At 35.8% G+C, this 26,720-nt stretch overlaps 1 protein-coding gene across 9 annotated transcripts in view; it reads left to right on the top strand.

Moving 5' to 3' along the window:
• Positions 1-26,720, top strand: part of CEP170 (centrosomal protein 170) — a 95,605-nt gene that overhangs the window by 54,685 nt on the left and 14,200 nt on the right. For 6 of the 9 annotated variants that reach the window (XM_042023005.1, XM_042023004.1, XM_042023003.1 and 3 more), the window contains exons 10-13: positions 6,363-6,512; positions 12,908-13,034; positions 15,851-17,659; positions 23,356-23,590. In XM_042023005.1, coding sequence (XP_041878939.1) covers positions 6,363-6,512; positions 12,908-13,034; positions 15,851-17,659; positions 23,356-23,590 — 2,321 coding nt within the window. Of the gene's footprint in view, positions 1-6,362; positions 6,513-12,907; positions 13,035-15,850; positions 17,660-21,685; positions 21,737-23,355; positions 23,591-26,720 lie in introns of all 9 variants that reach the window. The other 3 variants (XM_042022998.1, XM_042023000.1, XM_042023001.1) reach the window with 3 other exon arrangements.

The raw sequence follows: 26,720 nt of genomic DNA, 5'->3' as shown, positions 1-26,720 counted from the left end.
ATCTTTTCCTCTTACGAGGAAAAGAGTTCTACAGCCTCTAAACTTATTGCTTCCTTTTTATTTTGGAATCCTAAAGAAAATTAATTCTTCACGGTAGCAAACAGGGACAAAATACGTATGCATGTAAATATGTAACTGGTGTCTGGTAAGAGGAAGCTCTTAGACTTGGCACGTTGATCCTTTTCATTTGCTTATGTGGCTTTTCTTATGCCAGAGCATCTTGCATCTGAGTCTGTAACTTCAATATAGAGTTAAAATGACGTAAACAGCTTCTGTGAAACTCCATGGCTATTCATGAGATATGCCCTGCACAGAACACAGTCTGTTTGCCTGGGATGGCCAGGATAACTGCCAAGAACAAGCAAAAACTATTAAAAGGAAAGTCCTCAGAAGCAGCTTGGTTAAACACAGTTCATGCAGTAGCTAAACACAAAGTGAAGTGAGGCATTGCACTCCTATCTCGCTGTCTGAAAGGTGGGAAAAAATGTTTGCTTTTTGTCTTTTCTCTGTGATCCTTAACTGACTTTAAATGACCAATTTACTGTGTATTATGAATGCCTGAACTACATTCTGTGGAAAAACTGTCAGGAGCTCAGTCTGAACACTAAATGCAGCATTGCCGAGATGATCTGAAGCTTCTTCCATTTCCTTGCTCTCTGGAATCCTCTCTTGCCATCAATCAATCAATCAATCAATCATCCTCTGAGTGTGGTTTATTTACAATTTCTTCTTTCTTAGTACACCCAAACTGTGCTCAAATCCTGAAATCCTGCTTGTATTTCCAAAATCATACTCCTTCCCTTTTTTTTATTTAATTTGGTTTTTTGCTGCTCTGACTCTTACCAGTTCATAGCTCAGTTTCTGAAATCTACTTTTGACTCCTGTGACAATCAAATATACTCATCATCTTCCTTTGCCCTAAAAGGTTATGAAACGTAATTGCTATTATAATTTATATTCCCATCACTTTACAATGACAAATACCTTATTTCAAATGAAATCATTTGTTCCTTGTTTATTTTGCCATGATCCTTCTTTAATGCACTGTACAGTGTAGCCCCTTGTCTCTTACCCTTGCTCTGCTTTGATTTTATTTTTTTTAACTGTTCATCTTGGAATTTCCTTTTGTCTTTCTTGTCATTGGGTTTTGTTCTGTTCCTTTTATACAGATTGCCTACACTGAAATTAATAGCATTCAACTCATGATCTTTTTCAAGTATGTTTCTAGATTATGTCCTTGACTGTTGTTAGGAGCTGAAAGAATAGAAAAAGAATTATTGAAATAATTTTACTTTTCAAATACCATCATTAATGAACAGGAATTGTGACTAGAATTCTTACTACCTATTTGTTGATTTTCTGTTAATTTTATTTATATTATTGGTAATTACTGCATATCCTTTTCATTAAGACTTCAGCAATAAGATTACTGGGGAAACTTTGTAAACTAAAAATTTTAAAACTAGATAGGATTCTCAGATCTTCCCATTCTAATATACATAATCTGCTATAAAACTGAGTGAACAGATCTATTAAAAGTCTCAAATTACACTTTTTTTCCATTTATATTAGTATCTTCAGTAATGATTTGGATGAAGAACTAGCTCTGTGGTCATTAAATACTGAATAGTTACAGTATTGTAGAACTGCAGTGTGATCGTCTTACACCATGGTATAGTTTAAAGGTAAAGCAGATATAAAGTCCAGGTATTATGAACTTTGAAAAGCATCTAAATGAGATACAACTGGAAAAAGTTTTTTTCTTGGTCGAGAACTTTAAAGTTTATGAAAAGCACATACGGAGAACATCAGATGAGGGTTGTGGGTAGGGGTGGGGTGGGTTTAGCAAACCATTGTCTTCCCTTTGATTCAGAAGATAATGGTTTCTGTTGCCATTATTTTTTTCTGATGAGTTTTTATTTTAATTTCTTGAAAGTATTGCACATATCAAGAAAGAAAACTGACTTCTGTGGTTTTAAAGAACCATCTCGATAGTTTATTCTAAAGTCATTATGTTCACCTTTCTTCTGTGCTACAAAAAATATTAATTCTTCTAGTTTGGGGCAGGAGAAGGGAGAGTGAACAAGACCAATTCCTGGTCACTAAAGCTAGCTTGTGCTAGAGCTGTGTTGCAGCTATGATGATGAGCAGGTGAGTCATGAGCTGTTGTCACAGGGAAGTGTATATGACCTGCCAAAAGAGAGTACTCTGCTTTCTACAAAATTAGCCCTTGCCAAAGAGAACAAGGCATGTGCTCAGGCGTGGTCCTGGAACTCATGCTGTCTCCAAAAATATGCCAGTACCTCTTACAAGAGTTGCACCTTGCTTTTATTGTGTTAGATAGACTTTTTTAATTCTTGGATTTGGCTGGATGAAGAATTTTAACAATTACTGGTTAATGTAGATAGGGTTATATTCTCAGAATATTGGAAAAACTGTTGCTGCTATAAAGTGATGAAATCTGTGAATATCCTCATTAAGCTACAATTGTTTTGCCATTAGTTATTGCATATTTTATCCTTCTGTATTTTTTCAGGGCAAGTTTGCATTCCATCAAGTAACATGATAGTGCTTTGAGACTTGATATAGTTTAAGCCTGCTGGTTTGTCCCTTTGTTTTACTGGGTAAACTGCAGAATGTAAATGGAATATTCATAGGGGATCTTTGGAGGACTTACTTCACTGCTTTGAAATTGGAAAGTATATTCCAGGAGCTCACCTTTTCCCTACTGCTCTAGGATACTTCGGGCTTTCTCAAGACTTTGCACTAGGAGACCTGCAATGCTAAGTTATTACATATGATCACTGTTATTATGGAGCACAGAATCACATAAGCTGGAAAGGACTTGGAAAGGAGACCTCTAGTCCGATCCCCTGCTCAAGGAAGCTTTGAGGTCAGCCAGGTTGCCCAGGACTTCATCCATTTGGGTCTTCATGCCCTACCTGGGCAGAGACTAGGCAAGCTTGCTTGACTGTCCTCAGAGTGAAAAAACTTTTCTCTATATCCTGTCTCAATTTGCATAAGTTATCCCTTGTCTCCCTGCAGTGGAGCGCTGTGAAGAGCCTGGCTGTCATCTTGATATGCTCCCCATAGTACTTGAGGGGCTGCTGTTAGGTAACCCCAAAGCCTTCCCATCTCCAAACTGATCGAGTCCAGCTTCCCCAGACTCTCCCCACAGGTAAAATGCTCTAGTCTTGGCCATCTTGGTAGCCCCTGCTGAGCTCCCCCAGTTGGACAATGTCTGTTGTATCACCTGTTAATCCATTTGCTTAAGAGGCCAACTGGATTGCAGGTTAAACAAAACTATGTTGAGAACATGTCATAGACAGGTCTTGACTTTCTACAGCATGTCATCATTCCCTTGCCATTCAAAATGTCCTGATTAATACATAGAATATTTTACCTCCTTTATCAAAAATAAAGGCTTGCTTCTCATTTTTCAAACAGCTCAGTGTGTCCAAGTCTCTATTGATTGTGGAACCTGGCTTCATCTTTTTCTTCCCCAAAACATAGTTAATCAAAATACATTTCATAGTTGCTCCTGACAAATAGAAGCTCTACAGAAAGAAACTTAAGTCTTTCTGTCTAAATGGGTGAGAGGTGCAGCAATATTTCTCATCAGCATTTCCTCTAAGTTATCTTGGTTTGACTAAGTTATCTCCTAGACCTCCCTTAAATGAATTTGCAGTCATGAAGATATCTAAAGAACAGAAACATCTAAAGAATTGGAAGCCTTGAAAAATGTAATCTAGTCTTTGTAGGAAGATAGAAGTCTCTATCCACTCAGGCTGCAGTCACAACAGCCCCCCCTTTGCACACGTACCATGTTGTAGCAACCCAGAAAGTAAAAGTTGCATTTTCTAAATGTAAAGAGATGATTTCCAGCCAAAACTTTCATGGCTGTTTCTGTTGAGGATATATTCTCCTTATCTGGTAAATGGAGTATGTGGATTGGTTAATCCTGAAGTTCTGATACTATTGCTTTTCTGCAGGTGTGTGACAGGTGTGAAAGTAATGATCTAAATTTTGTCGAATACTTAACATGAGTTGTTTTATCTTGTGGGTAGTTTTAGTATTTAAACTCTTAATTATGTGTTAGTAACAATCTTTTCAAGCGGTTTTTAAATATCACAATTCTGAAATTTAGTCTTTGGGCTACATCACACTTATGTGCATCTCTTTTTATGAGAAGAGGAGCTTTGCAGTTGTATAGCAGTGGAACTTAGGACATGCACACATCAAATGTAGAATGACATTGTAGTACAAAAATATACTTTTATTGAAGAAGATGTTTTACTTTTCTTTCTAATAGTACTGTCCCCAAATATTTTGCTTATCTCCTCTGATACCCACAGTGTATAGAGAGAAGGAACATTATGAGTGCTATTACTTGGGTCTTGGTGATATCCATATTACCTTTCACAGAAAAAAAATAGACAATATTCAAATTTGGTTTTGCAGTCATTTCAGTAATAGAAGAATAACCAAGTTTGCTTAAACAGGAGTTCAGTACTAGAAAAGGTAAGACTGAAAGAGGCGTTATTTCTGATAAAAGTAAAGAAATTTGACATGGTAAATGAATGTGCTGTCAGATAAAAGGAAGCAATTTACAGGCAGCAATTTGCTGCTCTAGTCCTGATTAGATATGGAAGTGTGGAATTCATACTTTCCTTCTGGGGCTTATATGATAATACCAGAATTTATTTTCATTTAAAAGAACATGTAAAATTCTGTAATCAATGGAACTATGGTACACAAAGAAAAAAGTCTCTGCAGAATACTGATATATTCAAAGAAAGGAGTCAGTGGGTGGTAACTGGTTTCCATCTTCAGAAATTGCTACAACCATACAAATCAAAAGTATATCATGAAAGCAAAATTTTAAGTTATAACACTCTGTTTCTAAAAAAAGAAAATAAATATTTTGTAAATACTGTTAAGCAACTAATAATCCCGAGACTCTAGATATGATTTATGTGTAAATTGAAAATTTGGGGAGCACTGCCTGAATTTTAAGATGTCAAAAAAGCAGGCTTTTCTCATGAGAGCAAAATAAAAATCCAATGCATTTGATAAAATTTCCTCAGGTCTAAATGTAGTAATGCTGTAGCAAGGTTTTCGTGTATGTTTGGAAGAGCATAAGGAGTTGAGTGACAGGGTGCTTAACTATTCTTTTTTCCTTTGTCTGCTTCTCAGAAGCCGACAACGTAATGGTTTGTGGCCATCTAGCGGTGAATCCATTTTGAAGACACTAACCTTGTTCAGAATTGTAGTAAACCAGTCCTCTAGCTTTGCTGTGAAAAACTGGATTCCAGTACACTTTTGGAGAAAAAAGAATTCTGTACACCTTTTCCTATTCTGCACTAGTAGTGTTTGTTACGGGAAGATAACATCTGTGAAGATGAGAAAACAATTTTTGATGTTTACTGTTACTTTTTGGCAAACAGTTTTAATGTGTGTGGGAGGTTCATTTTGTTTTGTAATTTTTTAAGGTCTAAGTCCCTAGTAGTAAAGTAGTGAATTTATTTCATAGGCAGAAATTTGCGAATTTTATAAATTGGATGTTTCCAAGATACAAAATATTTTCTAAAATGTCTTTGATCATATATCAATTCTGAAAGCAATTCATATTCCTTGTTTTCTGTGGCTCATGAGAAATTTGACCAACAGAATGGTGGTTCTCCTACTAAAGTTCTTATTACTAAATTGCCTTGGTAATAATGTTTTCCTAGTATTTTTTTCTGAGCAATGTTTTTAAAATGTCACAGGAAAATTATTCTGGCATAAGCAGAAGAGATTATAAGCACCATTAGGAAAAAGCAGTAAAAGAACTATGCCAGGTCACATCTTGGATGAGATGGTTCAACATGGTTCATGAGACCTGGTGGACTTTTAACATCTGCTAAGTCCCTAACAATTTAAAAAACTGAAATTTTGTTTGTATTTGAGAAATTATTCAATAAGCATTTGTATTTCTTATTCGCATTAGACAATAGCAAAAATTTGAAAAATTCGTGGTTCTAGGTATTGAGGTTTTCCCTTAATTGGTAAAATGGGTTTTACAGTGATTTTGCTTTTATCTTTTGTTCCTTTCATCAAAGTGTCATTTTTTCATATCTGCCCATTTCAACTAGCAGTGCCTTGAATTTTCACAATGTTGACGTAGACTTCCACTTTTTTTTAAATTGTTGTAGATGTTTCTTCTGTTTAATTTGTATATTGCACCAAGGTGACAGATAAGCATAATACAGTAAAACTTCTTTATACTCACTATCCAGCATGCCACCATCCATCCATTAACATTGAACATTGCATAAGGATGGTATTGGGTTAATGAATGTAATGGTTTGTTTCATTTTCAGGTATTTGGAGTGGATGACAGCCAGGATTATAATAGGCCTGTTATCAACGAGAACCAGAAAGATTTAGTAAGAGATTGGGCTATAAATTCTGCAACAGTAGTGCTGGAAGAAAAAAGACCACTGAGTACAACTGGATTTCTTGACACAGAGGTAGAATTTAATTTTTGACGGTCTTCTTTTTTCTTCCACTAAAAGAGAGCACTAAGAACTGACCAATAAGTGTTAAACAGGAAACAAAATCTTGCCTGGAAAAGATTAACTCAGATCTATAAGTATTTTATTTCTCCTAGGCCTCTACTGCATTATCAAAGCTTCTCTGTCAGAGACAGGCACATTACATTGCAGAGGTGTTTTAAAACTTGGCTACCTTTCTATGTGCACTAACACCAGTGTATTGGAAATGTAGCAGAAGTTTCCTTGCAACAACATAACTTTGCACAGTATACACGTCATGTAAATTCAGCAGAGGAAAAGCTGATCATGTTTTATAGCCCAAAGCAAGTAACTATATTAAAATTCAGAAATAAGATGTATGCATTTAATGCATGTTGCAAAGTCAGCTAGGGAAAAAAAATGGTGGATAATACTTTTCAGATTTTTTCTCTGAAGCCAGAGGACTATAGGTTTTTACATTTGCAGTTTAAGTTCTCCAGTGAGGTGCCACTCCACACAAGTCACTTACATTAGTTCATTCAGATGCAGGATGACTTAATCAGTTGGTGAAAGATTTAACAGAGGAAAATGCCTGGCTTTATATATGACTTAGAACACGTACACAAGCTAGATATTGATCATATTTCATATTGAAATCTTGGGAGACATTCTGATATCACTGTGATGGATAAACTGGGTTGAAATGTGTCTGGAACAGAGCAGGATCACAATGGAGCAGAATCAACTGGTAACAGTAATGAAGCACATAACACTTCTACTTCCCTTGGTAAACTGTTTCTGAAGCATAATCCTGTAATTTAACAAAGTTTATAAATAAGCAATTTTTTAAAAATATATCAAGAGCTTAAAGTACTGCTTAGTGTTCCTGCCATGCAAATACACTGATTTTAGTATTTACAAATCTGTTTCTCCTAGAGGTATGTTTTATCATGGTTGTATTTTAGCTACTGTGAAGTTTTGAGACACTAAGTATGTCACTGTATCTAGATTAGTACCTTTGACTAATTTCTCTAAGGTTACAGCTTCAAGTGAAGTATTGCCACACAGCATAGACATATCCTGCAGAAGATTTTTCACCTTGCTTCCTTGCACAAATCTATAACCCCATTATTTCTCTCTCTATTTTTTTTTTTTTTAGGCCTTTTGCAGCACTCAGCTCTTTCATGCCCTATAAGTTTTCAAGAATATTGATATTTTTCCACTTTTATAATTCCATAAGCAGAAGAAGAATACGTGATTTATTTTATGAACATAATTGGTCTTTTCAGGTGTCAGTTTTGCAAATAAAAGGCTTTGTTTTTACAAGACTGAGACTCCTCCTGCAATCATATGGCAGGTCTAAGGAACCTTCTGGCAATGACAAAGTAAAACTCACTTTGATTTAGGTTGAAATTACAAGAATTATGCTGTTTTATTACTGTGACTGCTTTGCTGCATTAAAAGCTCTTTATATAGTGGGAGAGAAAAGGTTATTAGCATAATTTAAAATATTATTACAAGGCATGATGATAGGGGAAAAAATGAAAATTATTCGGTAAGTCAAGGAGCAAAAGTGACAAGCAACATGGATAAAGGATTAGTGTGAGAAGAGTTGAGGACAGATGAAGGTGGAAGAAAGCTTACTAGAGAAAGTCAAAAGTCGAAGTTGGTTGATAGATATGTAGAAGTAACAGAGAAGCTAGTTCAGAAAATGTGAGGTATGTTTTATAGGGAAATAATGGGAAAACAATCATGAGTATAACTAATGAGAGAAGATTGTTACATTTAAAGTCTTATTACCAAAACTTGCACTCAGTTTGTTTTGTCAGTAGGAAAGGGAGAGGCAAATGTGTTTGATTTCTCATACACAAACTTTTCTGCTTGCGGGTTTTGGAAGACTTACTGCATTACTGAGCTGCAGATCATAAGTTTATAAACCTTATTGAAGATCTTGGCTAAATAGTCAGGTAACATCAGGGTAGCTCAGAGTTCCAGTTTTGCATCCACTCAGATTGTGGGTGGGCCTTATTCCAGGTGTTCATCACAGTTATTCCTGTAGATGATTTAGCAGAATGAGGTGAATTCAGAACATGATTGGCATAGAAAAAGCAAAGAAGAAAAATCTAAGATACTTCTGTTCAAGAAGACGGAAAAGATGGCCTGGGAAATTACAAAGATTTTATAAAAACAGTTTTACAGAATCACAGAATAGTTTGTGTTGGAAGACACCTCTGGAGACCAACGCCACTGCCAAGACAGAACAGGGTCACCTGGAGTCACTTCGGGGGTTGAAAGCTTATTCTGAACTTAAATATCTTAGCAGTACAGGGCTTGTGAAGCATGAATGAAATGCTTGGAAATGCTTTTCTTGTTAAAGAAATTCTCGGCTTTTTCTTTGATACAACAGTCTTTAAGTACTTTGGAGTAGTGTGTGTCAGAAATAAAATAAAGCACAGAGTGAGTGTCTTGACAGAGTTGGATTGAGCCTGAGTGCACTAGTTCTTGCCTTCTCAATGATTACATATAGGCAATGAAAATACTAAATCCATCTAGTTAAAATATTTCAATGTCTTTGATTTTCTATATTATAAGCTGCCACTTCCCAACCAAGGTAAGTGTGATTTAAGAACAAAAAATCAGTAAATAGAGAACAAAGAGAATATTATTATTGTTGTTATTATTATTACTTGTTCTGACCATATGAGCTTGGTTAATAAAAATACTGCAGACATTGGGCTATAATTTATCCATCCAGTTTCCATTTAATTTTCAGTGGTCAGTTGTCTGTGCTAAACACAATTCTTAAATAATGGTTTATCAACACAGTGTTTGATATCTTCTGGGTTTTGGTTGGTTTGGGGTTTGTTTGGGTTTTTTAAAATTTTTATAAGACTAAAGCTCAGAAACCTGGTTCTTCATCTTCGGGGTAATCAGTGCCATTGACTACAATGTTCTTTTTGCTGTTTTGAATGCCTACTTTATGTCTTTCCCACTGAAGATCAGATGAATAATACTAGTGACATTCTGAATATTTAATAATTTCATTCATGTAAATATTTGCTACATTGCTTCTTAGAAGTGGAGTATTTAGAGGCTGTATTTTCCTTCTGTTTGTGCTCTCAAATTACTGTAATTTCCTATCCTGTAGAACAATCCATTTAGTTTGAAGTTTGATACTTACTTTTCATTTGAACTTAGATGCTATACTGAAATGTAGGCTGATGTATCACCAATATCATAGGGTTGTGAAAAGGCAAATAGGGCCCTTGGATACCCAGGAGATGTATTATCAGCAGAAAAGGGCAGTGTCCCCACAGTGAAGCTTCCCCTGTAATAGTAGCACTAGAATTGTTACCACTCTTGGTCAGGAAGGGTGGATTCAAGTCTAGAGAAGGTACAAAGAAGTCTACTCAGGTTGTTATGGAAATGGAGATTTACCTAACAATGTTGTTCAATTTGTCTCTCAAAGTAATAGCTGAGATGGGTACAATTGCTGGGTTTTCATGTATAAAGGGAGTAAGTATAACAGAAGAAAAAAAGAACTGTTTAAGATACGTGTCAGTGTTGTTCCAGGAATAACTTGAAGACATTGGCTGTAAATAAATAATGTATGGAAATCTGTAAAAAGATCATCACCCTGGAGGAATATGGTTCTGAAGCAGGTAGTGTGAGGAGGGAAGAACTGCTTTCAAGACAGCAATTTATGAGAAGATGACATAATATTTTTCTTACAACTTGAACTGACTGGAATTATGTTTCTGAAAAGACATTTTTATTTTTTTATTACTTTTATTCACCTTGTTGAAATTTATTTTGAAAAACATGTTATTCTGCTCTGAAATGCCAAGAACTGGAGATGCTTTCAGGTGTAATGTGTGTGCACTGTGGATTTTTTTCAGATGTGGGGCCTGAAGCCCTAAATCTTCAGGCTGAATCATAAGCCCACAGAAATCCATTGGTACATTTTCCGAAGAGTTATTACTCCTATTGACTTCGTATGTGTGATAAGCATAAGAGAAAGCAGATTTAACATGAAGGTAAAAGGCTGGTATCTCATAGGTAAACCCAGCTTTTCTGAAAGACAAGGAAATTCTTCCTGGTATTCAAGAGAAGATTTGAAGAATTGCTTTCTTTGATGCCTTAGGTTTTAACTTTTATATTTTTCAAATCCTGTACTGCCTAGTGTGTAACTCTGGAGTGTCATGTGGCCTGCTGTTCTCTTATGCTAATTAGACATAACAAACCTGTCTTGGTTTGCTCTCCAAGGACACCTAGATTGTCCCAGGCCCCAAAATGTGTGAGCTAAAGCCTTGAGAGGAGGGGCAAACTTGGGATAATTACATTTAATTGAAGTCATAATGGAGAATTAACCCTAGTATACAAATCGACCAAACCTATAAAAGTGTGAAGAACCCATGACCCAGGGTCCATCTTGGCTGTAGCCTTTAGACTGCTCAGGGTGTACTTTTGAAGGCCCTTCAAATAAATACCTACTTTTATTCTCTCATTTTTGTCTAGCCTCCGTTTTTAAGTGGCTACCTCAAGGCATCATCTTGAGAGCCTGTAAGATGCAAATTGATATGGATTATAGGAAGAACATTGGGATAACTGAATGTGACTTTTTAGATACATGTTTTATAAACCTTGCACCTTCTGGGTGTGCTTAAACTACTATGAAAAGAAGCTGCATATTTTTGTTGTTGTTTGTGCTTGTATACACAGAGCTGGCAAAGCACACATTTACTTTCACTGTTATGTAGAAACCATTTTTTGGCAGTGTAATTACATTCAGAGAAAAATAATTTTATCATTTTGCTTTGCTGCAGTTAATCTGCAAAGTCTTAGTATGTTTCTCCACTGTGAAGTAGAATTCAGATTTCTGACACATACCTGTATCTCTGTAATTGGTTAGGTGGTGCAGAAGTAGCAAAGGTGATTGGGACGTCTATCATGTTTGGATTTGACTATAATTAGTTGTTTTATTAGATAGAAGTTCGCTGGTACAGACAGGAAAGGAAAGTTTAGTGATAGGAAAGAAAAATGAGGGTTCAGTAGTTGTCAGTTCATAAATGCTGTGTGTTTTTTGTAATATTCTTACTGGCACCTTGCATTGTCTTCAGAAATGCTCATAAGTAACAGAAGCATTGAATTGCCTTCCTTTGCTGTTGTTAGACTTGAATTTTATTACATTTTGATTCTAAAAAATAAATTCAAAATATTTGAATTTTGAAATTTGTATAGCAGTTCAAACAAATTACCTGCTGCATCTCTGATTTACTACATTCATGATATTCCGGAAGAGATTTGTTACAGTGCACTTGTTTGCATTAATCAGGAGAAGTTCAAGATCATAAATTCAAGCTTTTCAAATGTCTGAGTAACTTCTAATTTAAAAGAAGTTGTCATATAATAGGTGACATTGTTCACCATTCTATTTCTGCTAAATGAATTTTAACAAATGTATAGTGTTGTTTCCTGGTGAAAGACTAGAACCAAGAGTGGTCAAGGCATTAGGCAAAAACCAGCATTTTGAATAGTGTGTGAAGATTTGAAGATGCAGCAGAGCTGGTGATATTTTTCGGAGATGTAAGCAAGAGAGACTGTAATATATTTGATATGACAGTAACATTGCACTGTATTTAGAAATCAGGTTTTTAAAAAATATGCTGTAGTAACACAAGAAGATGGTTTAATTCTATGCTTTTCTTACATTTTAAAAATTTTCAAGATTTCAAAAGGCTTGCCATCAGGAAACTAAATTAATTTCCTTTCTGGTTTAGCTGCAAAAAAATTGTAAAATACTGATGACGTTGACTTCACTGTTACTTAGTTGGATGGTTTAAAACTAATCTTTGCTTCTTTTTTTGTTTAGGCCAAACAAATAATCTGAGCTTCCTTTCCTTTCCATCATAAGTTATCTTACTCTTTCAGTCCTTAAGGTAGTCTTTCTGTAACGAAGTAAATACAGTATTTCATCTGGACAAGACGGTCTTCTAAAGTGGTAAAATGTCGCTCTTTTGTTTTCCTGAAGCACATTCTAAATTTTTTAGCACACCCCACATTCTTCTCCTGCACTTCTGAGCTGAGGACTGAAATAACCTGACCTTAGAACTAGCACATGTTCTGATAAAGTTTATATAGGTTCTGATGTTTGAAAGTTCACTGCACTAGGAATTGTTGTTTCTTTGGTACTGATTCTGCAGCTCTATAGGTTTTGATTGTTTGTTTGCCATTGTAGAGCTGGGGACTCTAAAATTTATTGAGGTAAACTATTTCTTTTCAACTTCCAGGAAAATAGTGTCTGACATACCTATTCAGGAAAAACCTGGAAAGGTGGCATGCTTTTTATCAAACAGTTATAATTTTTCTTCTGCTTTTTTTTTCCTTCTTAGGAAGGTGCTACTAACCCTGGAGGTAAACGTTGGGTATCGCAGTGGGCCAGTTTGGCTGCTAATCACACACGTCATGACCAAGATGACATGAGACTGGAGTCTTCAGTGCCTGCTCCATTAGAAAATGGTATTAAAAACTTTTCTTGTTGTCATAATTTATGCTGAAAAAACCTGTGAAAGGGAGAAAAGAATGATTATGTACTGTACTTGGTCAGCTTTTTTACTCCTAATGCCTCATTTTCACATAAAATTCTGTTTCATTGAGCAGAAACAGTGTAAAAACAAGCTCAGCAGTAGTGGTGTCTAGCGTGGCAATTGAGTGCCAGTATTACACTGAATGTTACTAAAACAGGAGAGTTCATAAAAAGTTTAATATTAGAGAAACTTTCACTTAAATGCAGTTTGGGTTGGTCTGCATAGCATGTTTCTTTCCTTACATCTTTATTAGTCTAAATTGGACTTCAGTGTAATGATTAGTAAACAATCCAACCTGAGAGACTTCAGCTGAAGCATAGCACCCTTCCTTATCTTGGAAATACAGAAAACCTTTCATATTTCTTGAAAAACCCTGAAACCTTCTCCTTAGCAATGAACAACTTTATCTCTCTTTCTTGTGAGGGCCAGATGTTCAGGCTATGTTCCTCCATAGTTCAATAATTCACATTTCTGGTTTTTAAATGGTTTATTCGTTATCATCTGCACTCTTGACTATAAATTACTTAGTTACCTTGCTGCTTTTCTGCTTTTTTCTTCCCGCCAATTTCACTTTAAAGGTTGTGAACGCCTTTGGGAGAAGTTTTACAAAGAAGTTTTGCTTTTGATGTTGAATAATGCAAACTTCTGCATCATTGCATGAAAGAATTCTTACCAGTGACTGCTGCTTCTTTTGTAGCTTTTCCTCCCGTCATAAGCATAGAACTTTGTCTAGGATACTAAAAGTCAAAGGAGATGGAAAGGGGAAAAATTAAATTATCCAATATACACAGGATAATGGAAAACAAGAGCAAATTTTTCACTGTTTGAAAGGATTGTGTGTGTACATACCAGGCACTTAAAATCATAGCTATTGAGACTGATCCTTTGGGTGGTTAACTGGGAGCTTTGGTGGTCTTTTGTTTTCTGTATTGTTTTAAATGGTCACTTTCAGATGAGGTACTACCTACAATCTTCTTTGGAGAGATAAAGGCTTCTTTTACCATTATAGGAACTAAGATAAGAGATAAAGTGAAGCAACTACTGTGTAGTGCATACCCATACTGCAAGAATTCTAAAATACTAAAAGGGAACTAAAGCATTCAAGCACCAAAGGTGTAATAAAAAAAAAATTTGGTTTATACATCTAAAAACCAACTCACAAAATATGTCTTGTTGACTTAGATGCCTGTATCTTCTTTAGAAATCTTAGTATTTAAACTTCACATAACAAAATGTAGCCAAATAGGATGCTGAACAACGCCAGGCCTTTTTTTTTACTAAAGGCTGTTTGAAATTCACCAAGAAGCAAGTTACATGCTTATACATGTATAAAATATTTGACCTGGTAGGTATGTCTGAGAGAAGTCAATCTTCACAGAGGGCAGTCATATTGATTTTCATTAAACCTTCAATTTGGTTCATAATTTTCAAGGAAAAAAAATCCTGGAATTAGAAAACCTTTCTTAGATTTCAGAGGTACTTAACTGCTTCTCAGATCAGTGTCTTAACATAGATTATAGAAAAAAAACCTGTGAGTCCCTTTTGCGTTCTTCATCAAAGGTGTGACACTGCAAAGAGAAAAGATAGATTGAAGAGCATGGATAGAAAGTAGCAGGTGTACATACAGCATGGTTGTTGATATTCAATTAATTGCTTGGAAGATTCTTGCAGAGAGAGAAACCCTATACTCCAGTTTATATTCCTGGAGCAACCAATGTTGGTGGCAAGCCATGATAGGAGAATCCCACCAGGGTGTGCAGAACAGTTGTTTATAGATCTCTCCTGGCAAAAAGGAAATAGACAGCTGTGTGTTACTAAGTGTGTCACATTATATTGCGACAGCTGACAAATGAACTGCAAAAAGAATTTTTCTATCCAAATATTCAAAGGCAGAGCAATTCATAGAGCAATTTATATCACCTTTGTGTAATAAAGGCTTGTTTCTGACAGCACAACTGCTGTGTTTGTTAAATGAGCAAGGAGGGCACACTCATCATCACTGTGGAAAAATAAAGTTTGGTTTCTAAAGCAGTTATTCCTTGCAACAGTCCATGGGATGGCCGTGTTTTTCGACCTAAGGAGCTTTCTGTGTGCAATAAGAATTCAATGAAAGTGCTTTAGCAGTAGTACTGCATTCTTTTGATGCTTTGTATACATTTTCTATACATTTTTATACTACAGTGTCCTGTTTGGGATGAAAACATTATTTTTGCTTTCTCAGCCATAGTAAGTTCTTTGTTCATGAGTGGGGCTTTTCAATATTGCTGAAAAGTGTCTCCCAGCACTGCAGATTCTTGCCCGAGTGTGGCGAGCTCTCGCACAGAGAGGCTGTAGTCTGTCCATGAGGCAGACCTCGAGCTGTGGAACAGGCAACTAGGAAGGAAGAAGGAACATCTTACTCTTTTTAGTAGTTTTGAAATCTGGTCATAAAGGTGTTTAGGAATTTAAGACTTACTTTCCACTTCTTGTTGTAATGGTGTGCTGATCGATGTAACAGTGACTTCTTACCTATTTTACCCTACTGTGAGATTGTAAAAACTTTGTATATGTGATGCAGCTGGCTGAAAAAGTTCATTAAATGTTTTCAGCCTATACTTGTCTAAGTATAATTGATATTGCCATAGAACAGCAGGATGGACTGATGACTTTTTCAGTTCTGTTTTATGTTGTATTAGCCTTACACAGTCTTAAACATTTAATTTTTCTATTTGCCGTGCTGTTGAATGTCTTCTCAAATCTCATTTTTAGACACAGACATCAGTGAGTCTGGTATTTCTGTTAGAAGTGCTGGTTCAGCTGCTTCTATGACCAGCCAAGGTGAGCGAAAGAGGAGGACACTTCCACAGCTTCCCATAGAGGAGAAAGTGAATGAAAACTCAAAAACAAAAACTGTATCTCATCAGAGGTCAGAAATAGGTGAAAAGCAAGACACTGAACTTCAGGAGAAAGAAACTCCAGCTCGTGCCTCAGATGCTAAGTCAAGCAGAACAATGAATGGTCTTTCACCTAAAGCTACTGGAGACAAAGTGTTTTCTTTTCCCAGCTCTTCTAGCAAAGAGAGAGTTGAAATTGGCAGAGAAACTTCTGTGGTGAAACAAGCTTTAGCAAAAATTCAACAACAAGAAAGAAAGGAGCAAGCACACTGGACACCCTCAAAATTATCCTCTACAAAATCTGCTGCAATCCAGGTTGAGAAAGGTAGGGAAGAGGTTGTTATGTCACCCAAAACTTTGGATAATCAAGACAATGCTCCTGGACATGTTACAGATAAAGCAGAAATTAAGTTGGTGCAGACCGAGGGAAAAAGAAGGAAAAATGAGGAAATCATTAGAGGACAAAGTCCTAAAATACTTGGAGGAGAAAAAAAGGAATCTTCAAAACCATTAGTGAGGCAAGGTAGCTTTACTATAGATAAGCCTAGCACAAATATACCTATAGAACTTATTCCTCACATTAATAAGCAAAGTGGTTCTGCTGCCCCTTTAGTATCTGCAAACAGGTTACGTGACAGAAGTGATTCGATGGACACTGATTCCAGTATAGATACAACACTCATTTTGAAAGACACAGAAGCTGTAATGGCTTTCCTTGAAGCTAAATTGCGTGAAGAAAATAAAACTGATGAAGGTCCTGACACTCCTAGTTATAACAGAGATAATTCCATATCACCAGAATCAGATGTCGATACAGCCAGCACAATCAGTCTTGTTACTGGTGACACTGAAAGAAAATCCACACAGAAGCGGAAGAGCTTTACAACCTTATATAAAGATAGATGTTCCACTGGTTCCCCTTCAAAGGATGTTTTAAAATCTTCTACGAGTGCCAGAGAAAAGATGGAAAAGAAAACGAAGAGTCGATCTTCAGACGGTGGGTCTAGAGCTGACGCTCGCAAAACTGTGCAGTCCAGTGGAAGAATGAGACAACCATCAGTAGATTTAACAGATGATGACCAAACATCCAGTGTACCTCATTCTGCCATTTCTGATATCCTGTCATCTGACCAGGAAAACTACTCTGGCAAATCACATGGAAGAGTTCCTTTTGCGTCAGCAGATGAACTTTTACATTCCAAGATGGAAGGAAAGTCAGCTAAATCAAAATCCTCTCCTGTTGGACTTGGGCAATCTAGTAAATCTACCACTCTTCCAAGACCTCGTCCCACAAGGACTTCTCTCTTGCGCAGAGCACGCCTTGGTGAAGTCTCAGACAGCGAGCTTGCTGATGCTGATAAGGCTTCAGTAGCTTCTGAAGTGTCCACTACAAGTTCTACATCAAAACCTCCGTCAGGGAGGAGAAATATTTCCAGAATAGACTTACTTGCTCAACCTCGCAGAACTCGACTTGGCTCTTTATCAGCACGTAGTGATTCTGAAGCAACAATAACCAGAAGCACTGCCTCATCTCGGACCCCAGAAGCAATTATCAGAAGTGGCTCAAGGTTGCTCTCAGGAGGAGATAGCACTAAAGTTTCTGCTAGAACTCGAGCCAATAGCATTTCTCGACTTTCAGATTCAAAATCCAAATCCTTGGCTTCGGCTCATAATTCTCCCTCAGGTATGTGAGATTATTTGAAATAATTTTATACAATACTAGATGTTTTTAACATGTGGATTTTTTTAAATTGTTTGAGAAAGAACTCTTATGAAAATGTTGAGTTTTAGTTGATGCAGTCTTTTTCTTTGGAGTAAGAGGCTTCCATGGCAAGTCTTGTGGAGGTTTCTCACTTAAAATCATAAAGACAAGAAATTGTTATCCTTTAACTCTTTGGATATGTTTTCATCTTAAAACTAGTAAAACAGAGCTGCATTGGAACAGTCAGATGTGTCAGCAGTCATTTGCTTTAGCGCAGAAACAGAGCCAAGATCTCTTTGCTCAAGTCATGGTAATAGAAGCTCAGAAGGTCAGCAACACATTTTACTACATAGAAGATATAATATTTATTTATAAGGTAGGCTTGTAAATAGGCAATTGTATATTTTTTTGATAAGAATAATAACATTGAAGTAATGAATTGAAAAACTATGTACTACCTAACTAAATATCATAAAGTAATTTCTATTAAAGGGTTTGCCTTATCTTGGGTTATTTCCCATTCTCTGTTCCAAATCATGGTAATTTATGATTTCATCATGATTTCCAAATCATGTCGATTTCTTTGGTGTGGTGGTTACTCCACCTTGTCTTATGTGTGGAAGGAAAAATCCATGCAATCTACGAATTTTAACCTACTATTCTGTTAGAAGTGAACATAACATTCTTAGTGCAAGCAGTGTAAAAGGTGGTAGGTTTTTTCAACAGCAATATTAAACCTATCAGAAGAAAATGTGGTAATTATAAAGAAGTGAACTCTCATGTGGAATGAGTATCTAAAAAAAATGTCTGCTTGCTTTTAGAATTGTCATGCAACCAACTTTGCCATATTTGCAGTCAATTCACAGTCTTAAGAATAAAGTTAATAGAGTAGCTTCCAGTGTTGCAGCACACTGAAATTTTGCTACATCCTATTCTGACTTGATACAAGCAACTGTGATACCTAATTTCCCACCCTCCTGCTGTCCTGTTGTTTGTATATCATAAGTGGACCATGTCAGTATTCTTAGCATTGTGTATTCCCCAGGTAGTTACTTTTGGCTGTGTCATTTATTAGCTAAATAGAAATTTCTGCTGAGATACAAATGAGGTGTTCACTGAACTATGAAGTTGAATCTTTTTGATACTATGACGGGGATCTACAAAGGTACCCAAAATAGGTGACACTTCCAATAAAAATTCAGTCTTTCCTTGTAAGATATAATTGGGAAAGTAGCATTTTTTCAATTTTAATCAAAATTTTGAATTGACAATGCAGCCTGAAAGGTGGCAACCCTAGGTTAAAGAAGCATCAGTTAAGACTTCTATATGTTTATTTTAATAACGAATACTAGTTCACATTATGATATTGATTTTTGAACAGGTAAAGCCCAGATGTTATTTGTTACTTCACTGCTTTCGTTTTTCACAAAACTCTGTATGAATTTTGAGGTTTGTGTCCATGTGAAGTATTGCAGGCTTCATAAACTTTTCCCAGGTTGCTGCATTGAAGTGGTTTGCTGCTTCTGTTAAGGGGAGTGAGTGTGTCTTTCTCTTCCCACTCTATTGTCTATCACAGTTGTCTTTGCTAAATGTTCATTTACCTGTATCACACAGTCAGAGTTTACTGTAGCTTGTATAAAATACTGTGTTTTCAAGAGAGAAAAGGTGCCATCTTCTCATGGGTACCCCAACATAATAATCTAGGTAATTGAAAAAAGCCATTGCTAGAAAAATCTACAGTAGTAATAGCTTCTGTCATATAAAATTTTACAGTTAATACATATAAAGGGAGAAGCCTATCAATGTAAAGGCTAAAATCTGAAAGCAATTAATAAGGCAGTCAGATACTTTCAAAACAAAATCATTGCTAAATAAACCAATCAAGTCTTGTTACTATATAAGTAAAAAATATTATTACTACTGTTTGTTTAGGATTTAGAGTTCTGAATTTTGTCTGTATCAGTAACATTATAGTATAATTTTTTACTTGTTTATTTAGATTGGATACTTTAGATACTTTAGGAAAATCTGAGTTGCTTTGAAAGTGGTGTAATCTTCTAAGGTATATAGGAGTATATATATATACACATGCATCTCCTATTATATATAGGCCACTTTTACTTCCTCCATTTAATTTTGTTTCTAGAAGAGTCAACAATTCAATTCATTTTAGCTCTTTTGGAAAGCACTAATGAAGTGCTTGACAAAAGTGGCTCAGCTGTTTGAATGTGTTTACTTCAGGCACATTTAATCAAAGTGTAACAGGAATGGATTTTCTTCTCTCCCTGGACATAGAAAGACTGGAAAATGCATGATTATTACCAATATAAGTTTGGGGTTTTGTTTCCTTTACCAGAGGACTAGCTGCTCTCAAAATGTTAAATATGTTCCATGGGTTATCTCATCAGAGGTCAGTTAACATTACCACATTGTAGATCTCTAAACATTAGTAGCCTCTTAACTTTCTCTTTGTAGGCTGGATTTATTTCTGCACTTCCGAAATCACTGTTCAGACATACATACCTGTAAAAAGAGAGCAAGAATAAGATGTAGTTTCTGGATTTTTTTTATTGTCTTGTACTTCATGTGGAGGAATTGCAACATAATAGGATTAAAATTGTCAGACCTAGAAGCAAGTCTGTAATTTCAAGAATCATTTTTAATCCTTGATGCAGTGAAGTATTGCCTACTTTTATATGAAAGGGCAAGCAGATAAAGGGAACATCTTGGATAAGAATTGTCAGCATTCAAGTGATTTACCAGAGTGTTTCTGGGTTAGGAGGCTTGATAACTGACAGCACTGTGAAGACACATGAAGCAGAATTAGTAACTTTATAATAAAGCACAAGCAGTGAAAGTTCTGATCAAGGCACTGCATCATCAAACAGTAGAGTGTGATCAGTAAAAACAGAGACCAAAGACCTATTTTCACAATAGAGGAAAACTGAAGATGCTGTTACAGAAGGAGCTATGTATGGGGAAAACAAATGGCAGGATCAGACCTAGCACAAAAGTGCTAAACTGCAACTGTAAAATTAAGTCAGAACAGAGAGACCTTGCTCAGCCAGTTGTGTTTGGCAGCTCTGCTGGCTTGCTGACCTAGCTGTCATTGCAAATAGCTGGCAGATAGGTTGATCAAAGCTGTTGAGGTAACTGTGGGGGGAAAGAAATTGATAATGGAGAAAAAACAGCTCTTACTAAGTACATTTTAGTAGTAGGATCTTGCAAATGGATGCAGCTTGAGAAGGCGTTGCATCAATGAGAGTAGAATATTTTTTAAGGAATATCTTCAATAAAATTTATTCTCAGATCTTTCTAAAGTGAGAGTGTGTTGTCCGAATCACCAAACTTGCCAGCTTAATGTGTTGTGAGGATGTTATACTTCTCACAGAGTCGTCACTAAATTAGGTTTGAATGCTGATTATTTTAGCCAGGGTTTTGGAGAATTTTCTAGTTAGTGCTACTGATCTTCACAGTCTTTGGTGTCTGAGATAAGGAACTGCACAACAGCTTTCAGAAATCTACATAAACTACAACGACATTTTGGGCCTGCATGATTTTTAAAATAGTATTAAAAGCACATATGTGCAAACATATAGCTACCTTACTGGGAAACATGCTTGGATATTGCTTGTTGTGAATCATACAACTTTCAGATTTTTACTGCTAGGCCTACAATAACTTTTTCCTCATATTAATGAGAAACACGTTGATAATATGTAATCCCCCAACATTTTAAGGCCTTAAAATTTAAGGGTCTTAAAAACAGGGTTTTTATGATACTATGTAGATGATTGTTATTGATGTCATTTCAGTTAGTATCTCTGAAATGTTTAAGTCTTTACAAAATTCAGTATTTTTGATTGAATGTATGATCTTTTCCTAAAAAAGTGTGGGTGGAAAAGAGGACCTAAGGCTAATCTCATCAGTATATTTTATTTAAGCAAATGCTTCTAATCTGAATGTTTTAAAACTAATTAACATGATAAAACACTATTTTGTACACAGAGAAATCCAAGCTTCTCCCAGACCCAGACCCTGATGTTGAAACTTACAGTGGTAGAGTACTAGAAATCAAATCTGTTTATGATATTTCACTTCTCATTCAATTTTTAGTTTTTAAATATATTATTACATATGCTCATTGTACAGTGCTGAGTTGCTGAACTAGCTCACTTGAGAGATTTTAAGATAAATTTTATAATTATTTTGAAGAATATAATTTGAACTGGGACAAAGAGTTTACACAAAAATTGATGATAAAATGTGGGCCCAACTCATAAAGCTCTTTGGACTTTGGTCACACATTGCTTGCATGCTATTGGTGGGAAAATGTACTTTTTCTGCTCATGTTTTACTTCCCTAAGATTAACAACTTTGAAGCCTCCAAAAAGAGATCAGAAAGTAATTGGAGAGACATTGTTACTTTCTTCAATAAAGTTAGAAAATTTTAAAAAAGTAGAACTGGACATAATTTGAAACCCACATTTAAACCTGAAAAAAATTACACAAATTTTGTTTTCAGCAATTGAAAATTCATTATCTATATGAGGGAAGGGATGTAAGCTTGTACACCAATGTCATATTCTACATACTGTAATCTTTGCATTACACAATAAGTACTTTCATTATTCATTACTTAAATTCATATTGGTGTATACTTCATTTGTAATGTTGGTTTTTTTAATGTATCAGGAGAAACCATTATTAATTCTTACATTTTGTAATACTATTAAAAATAATTTACATCATTCAATTCTAGTATTTTTCAATTACCAAGAGGTAGTCACCTTTTTTAATTTTCTGTGATACTTACAGAGCCTCATGAATGTCAATGAGTTTGGGGTATTGAATCCCCTGCAGGTTGTGGTGATGGGGATTTCTTTACGCTTGGTGATATCTCTTCCTGCTGGGAATGTTTGAGGACAGCACATCTGAAATCCATTTTCTAGACTTCAGTAATTCATAAGGGGACAAGAACCTCCTCCTTAGTTTCAGTTCTCCTGTACTTCAGGCTGTCCTCAGCAACATGGCTGTGTAATGCTTTATGTGCTGCATGTCAGAATATATACTTTTTTCTCTGAGGCTGCTTTTCTTATGGATGTGCTGCAGATTTTTATAACACAGTATTAATTTTACATATTTTTTTTCTGTACTAAACATTTAATCATAGAATCATTAAGGTTGGAAAAGACCAACTATCATCCAGGAGTTTTATGCTTTTCTTACGTAAGCATGCATTCCAGGCTTGGTGCCAGCTCCATCCTTCCTTCATATCTCTTCTTTTTTTTTGTGTGTGAATTGCATAAACCTTGAATGAAATTTGGGAAAAAATCTGCAGAAAAAGTGCAATCTGACTATATACTTCAATGTTAATGAATTGGGCCCTTGTTTTGTAGTACAGTTTGTTCGAGCTCATATACATTCACTGACTTTTACATCTTACTTCACTCATCACTATACAAAGAGCATGAGTTTTATGTTTTTATTAATCAATATTTTTTATTTAACACAAATTCTGTAGCTTTCTTTTAAAGATGTAGTAAATAAATCTTTTGTGAGGTACCTGGGGATGGATAATGAATAGCTGCATATTTTTGTGATGTTTCTGAAATAATGCTGTTTTTTCTTATTAAAGATGCCATAATAATTCTTTTTTAATAATTAAACTAATTTAGTAAGTGCAAGATGGAGGCGCTTTCCTACAGATTATGCTTCCACCTCAGAAGATGAATTCGGATCAAACCGTAATTCCCCTAAACATACCCGTCTACGTACCTCTCCAGCCCTGAAAACCACGCGACTGCAGAGCTCTGGGACAGCAGCTCAAAGCAGCAACACATTCAAGCACAGGATAAAGGAGCAGGAAGACTACATCCGTGACTGGACTGCCCACCGGGAAGAGATAGCAAGGTTGGTTTGAAAGGAGTGCCTCTGAAATAACTGAACATTGTACCCAGCCACTTGTACAGGTGCACAGAGAGGTCACAGAGAGGGAATGGATTTTCTGTGTCACTGCTTACTACTTTCATTCACTAACTGAATGGGTAACTTAAAATTCTTCTTGTGAGAGACTGGCAGACAGAACACTCACGTTACCAGCACATCTCTTTTTAGTGGAAAATGATAGTAACTTCTGATTTATGATAGCCAAATCCCAGAAGATGAACTTTCAGTTGCATTACTGGGACTTGCAGAGGTACTTTGTGTATTTCCTGAGGCTGAAGTATATGTGATTTTGTAGTACCTTTACGTATTGAGATAAAATTTCAGATCGATCACAGGTGACAGAGAGAGAAAAAAGTGAGTTTTGGAACATGAGAGACCATGTTCTCATTTTATTTTTGATTTATCTAGGCATTATTTCATGTTAGGTACTTTCTGATTTAAAACATGCGTATTCACCAAAAAGTAACTTTCTTTGGTTGCAAGTCCTTGAGATTAATATATCAATACCTCTGTTGTTGCTGGGGCCACTCTGCTTCAAGTGAACCAAGGAAAAGTTAGTTGCACATTCTGGTAACCAGTTATTCCCACATCATGCAACAGCCAGGCAGTGAAAACTTCAGAGAGAATGCACAAGCACGTAAATGTTATTTAATACTTAGGTGTCAGGTTCTGAAGATTTTCAGGTTCCAAAGACTTTCACCAAACTTAATTTGGAAGCCTAAACAAGAAATACGTCTTCCTTTTAAGATTAATCTTTATAGTGTGGAGTATTTTCTAAATCTTAATACCGTGGAAGTGTTTTCCTTGTGATTAATTTTTTTTTGTTTCCTGATCTTGGTAATATTTTTTAACATTTGTTTTTCTATTGTGATCTGTGCAATGGGAAGATGTAGAGGCCTGAGAGGCACACAGAAGATACCTAAGGGAGTCTCATAGTATCATGAAATAAACCTTTTCAAAATCATCTTCCTAGAACATCTCTTTCTTTTCAGAAATCTAAAGTTAGAGATGGCTGTAGGAAGGTCTGTGTGTATATGGGGAAAAAAATGATAGCCGTAGCATATTCTATATGATTCCTTGTGATAAATAGTACTGCTGAACCTCTACTTCAGTGAAACTTCTTGGTGTGTTTTGCTCATCTAGGAGAGATTGACACTGGAAGTAATTGATGATTCAGTCTAAACTCATTTGATGGTTAGGTTTGCAGGTTTTTATCTTCCCTTGGTATTCATACCCTTTTCTACATTGATATATTGGCTTTAAAAGTTGTTTTAAAGGCTGTGTACTTCTCCTACCTCTTCACCTTTATTTTCAGTGGAAGTGCTGAGAGGCTCAAATCAGTATTGCCAAATTTTTGGGTTTATGTAGAAATTTAACACACCCTACATTAAATGAGCTTATTTAAGGTAAAGAAAACTAGCATTCAGCATCTGAGAAATTCCAGATTGCTGTCATCTATTTTCACTGCTTCCAGTAACAGTTGCTTTGGTTAGCCTCTGCTGAGAGCCCTTGCTGTAGGTCACTAGTTCACCCTTTCTGTGTCTGCATATCTTGGTACTGATTCACATTATTGGTCCCCTGGCTTTATTTTTAACTTCTGTCCTCTAAGATAATTTTTGTCTCTGCTCCCATTGCCTTGCTAACCATAGGCTCTATTATTGTTCACACTGGGTTTTTTTTTCCATCCCAGCCATCAGTCCAGCCTCTATGATCAAGGTCTCTTCAACTCTATTTAGAGTTTTTAAAAAATTAATAGATGGTTATATGCTCTCATTAAAATTAGTTGATTTATTTTTGTTGTTATTGTTGTTGAATAACTGATTAGATTAGGCAGGTGTAAGGATAAGCCTTTCATAAAATACATGTGTAGCAGAAAGTAGTGTAGAAACTGTATGGCAAATATTTCATTGCATCCATGTTACCATCATACTTTGTTTTAACTGGTCCTCTGTGACTGACCCAGTTTGCACTTTGCAGAAACTTCACAATTTTCAGATGTTAATAAAATTGAAAATTTGAAAGAGGTGTTTAGAAAAACTTACTGGGATAACTAAACTTGATTTAAAGCCACTTTGACATGGAGGGAATTTACACCCTCAGAATATGAGGAGCTTCATGTATATTTTGTTCAATGATGTTAAAGTATTGTTAAAATGTTAAAAAAGGGTATTAAAATCCACTGACTCAGTATAGGAAGTGTAACATGGTAGACTAAGCATAAAAATGTTTTTGGAAATCCAGTAGTTCAGCACTATTACAGGTATCTTAGAAATATTCCTGTTTCATTGTGGTTTTTTCTAACACTACGTATTCTTTCACTGTAGGTAAATAAGAACTAGAGTTCCAGGCTTTTGGAAAAGGTGGTCATGCTTTCTCCATCCCAAGCCATGTGTTCTCACCTTTTCCTTTGTGTTGGAAACTGAGTCTGTTCCACATGTAGCTGCGTAGCCGCCTGAGTCTGCTCACTGGGCGAATCTAAAGCAGTGTTTCCTGGAGTAGGTTGAGGGATTTAGGGAATTTGAGGTTTATTAGTTCTGCATCTGTGAATTGATTTGCCTTGTATGATTGCTAGGTCGGATGGAGGAAGCAGTAGAGATCTCCAAGGCAGCCTACAGTTGCAGCAGAGTAAATAGTGTACACCTAAAGCCTAAGTTTCTTGTCCCAGATTTCAAAAAACATACTCCTTATACTTAAGCTTTCTGTTTCTGAAATTAATGTAGAATTACTTGAAAACTTCATTTATGAAAATTCAGGCTCAACTCACAGCTGGAGTCTTATTTTATTTTTCATAATGCTTCTTGTGTAGTGCTCTGTCTTGTTTCTATACAGAAATGTAATTGAGTACTGGACTATAGCTTACTGTCACATTGAAAATAATTCCAGGTTTTGTTCACATGACTGATGTTTGACTATGGTAATTATCTACCAAGCTGCTTGCCATCAATGTTAGGATTGTTTACTCTGATACTTCCAGGATTCATTTGAATTCATTTTTATATAGAGATCTGACACTTTATGTAATTCTGATTTCTTGGTAAGAACTCAGATGAAGTGGTTGTGTCGTGTTGAAGCATTGCTGATTTCTGTGAAGAGT

This window comes from Corvus kubaryi, unplaced genomic scaffold, assembly GCF_017639235.1.
Source record: "Corvus kubaryi isolate FWS band 111438036 unplaced genomic scaffold, C.kubaryi_AGA036_p1.0 37232, whole genome shotgun sequence".
NCBI classification, from domain to species: Eukaryota; Metazoa; Chordata; class Aves; order Passeriformes; family Corvidae; genus Corvus; species Corvus kubaryi.
This window is presented reverse-complemented; position numbering and strand designations above follow the sequence as displayed.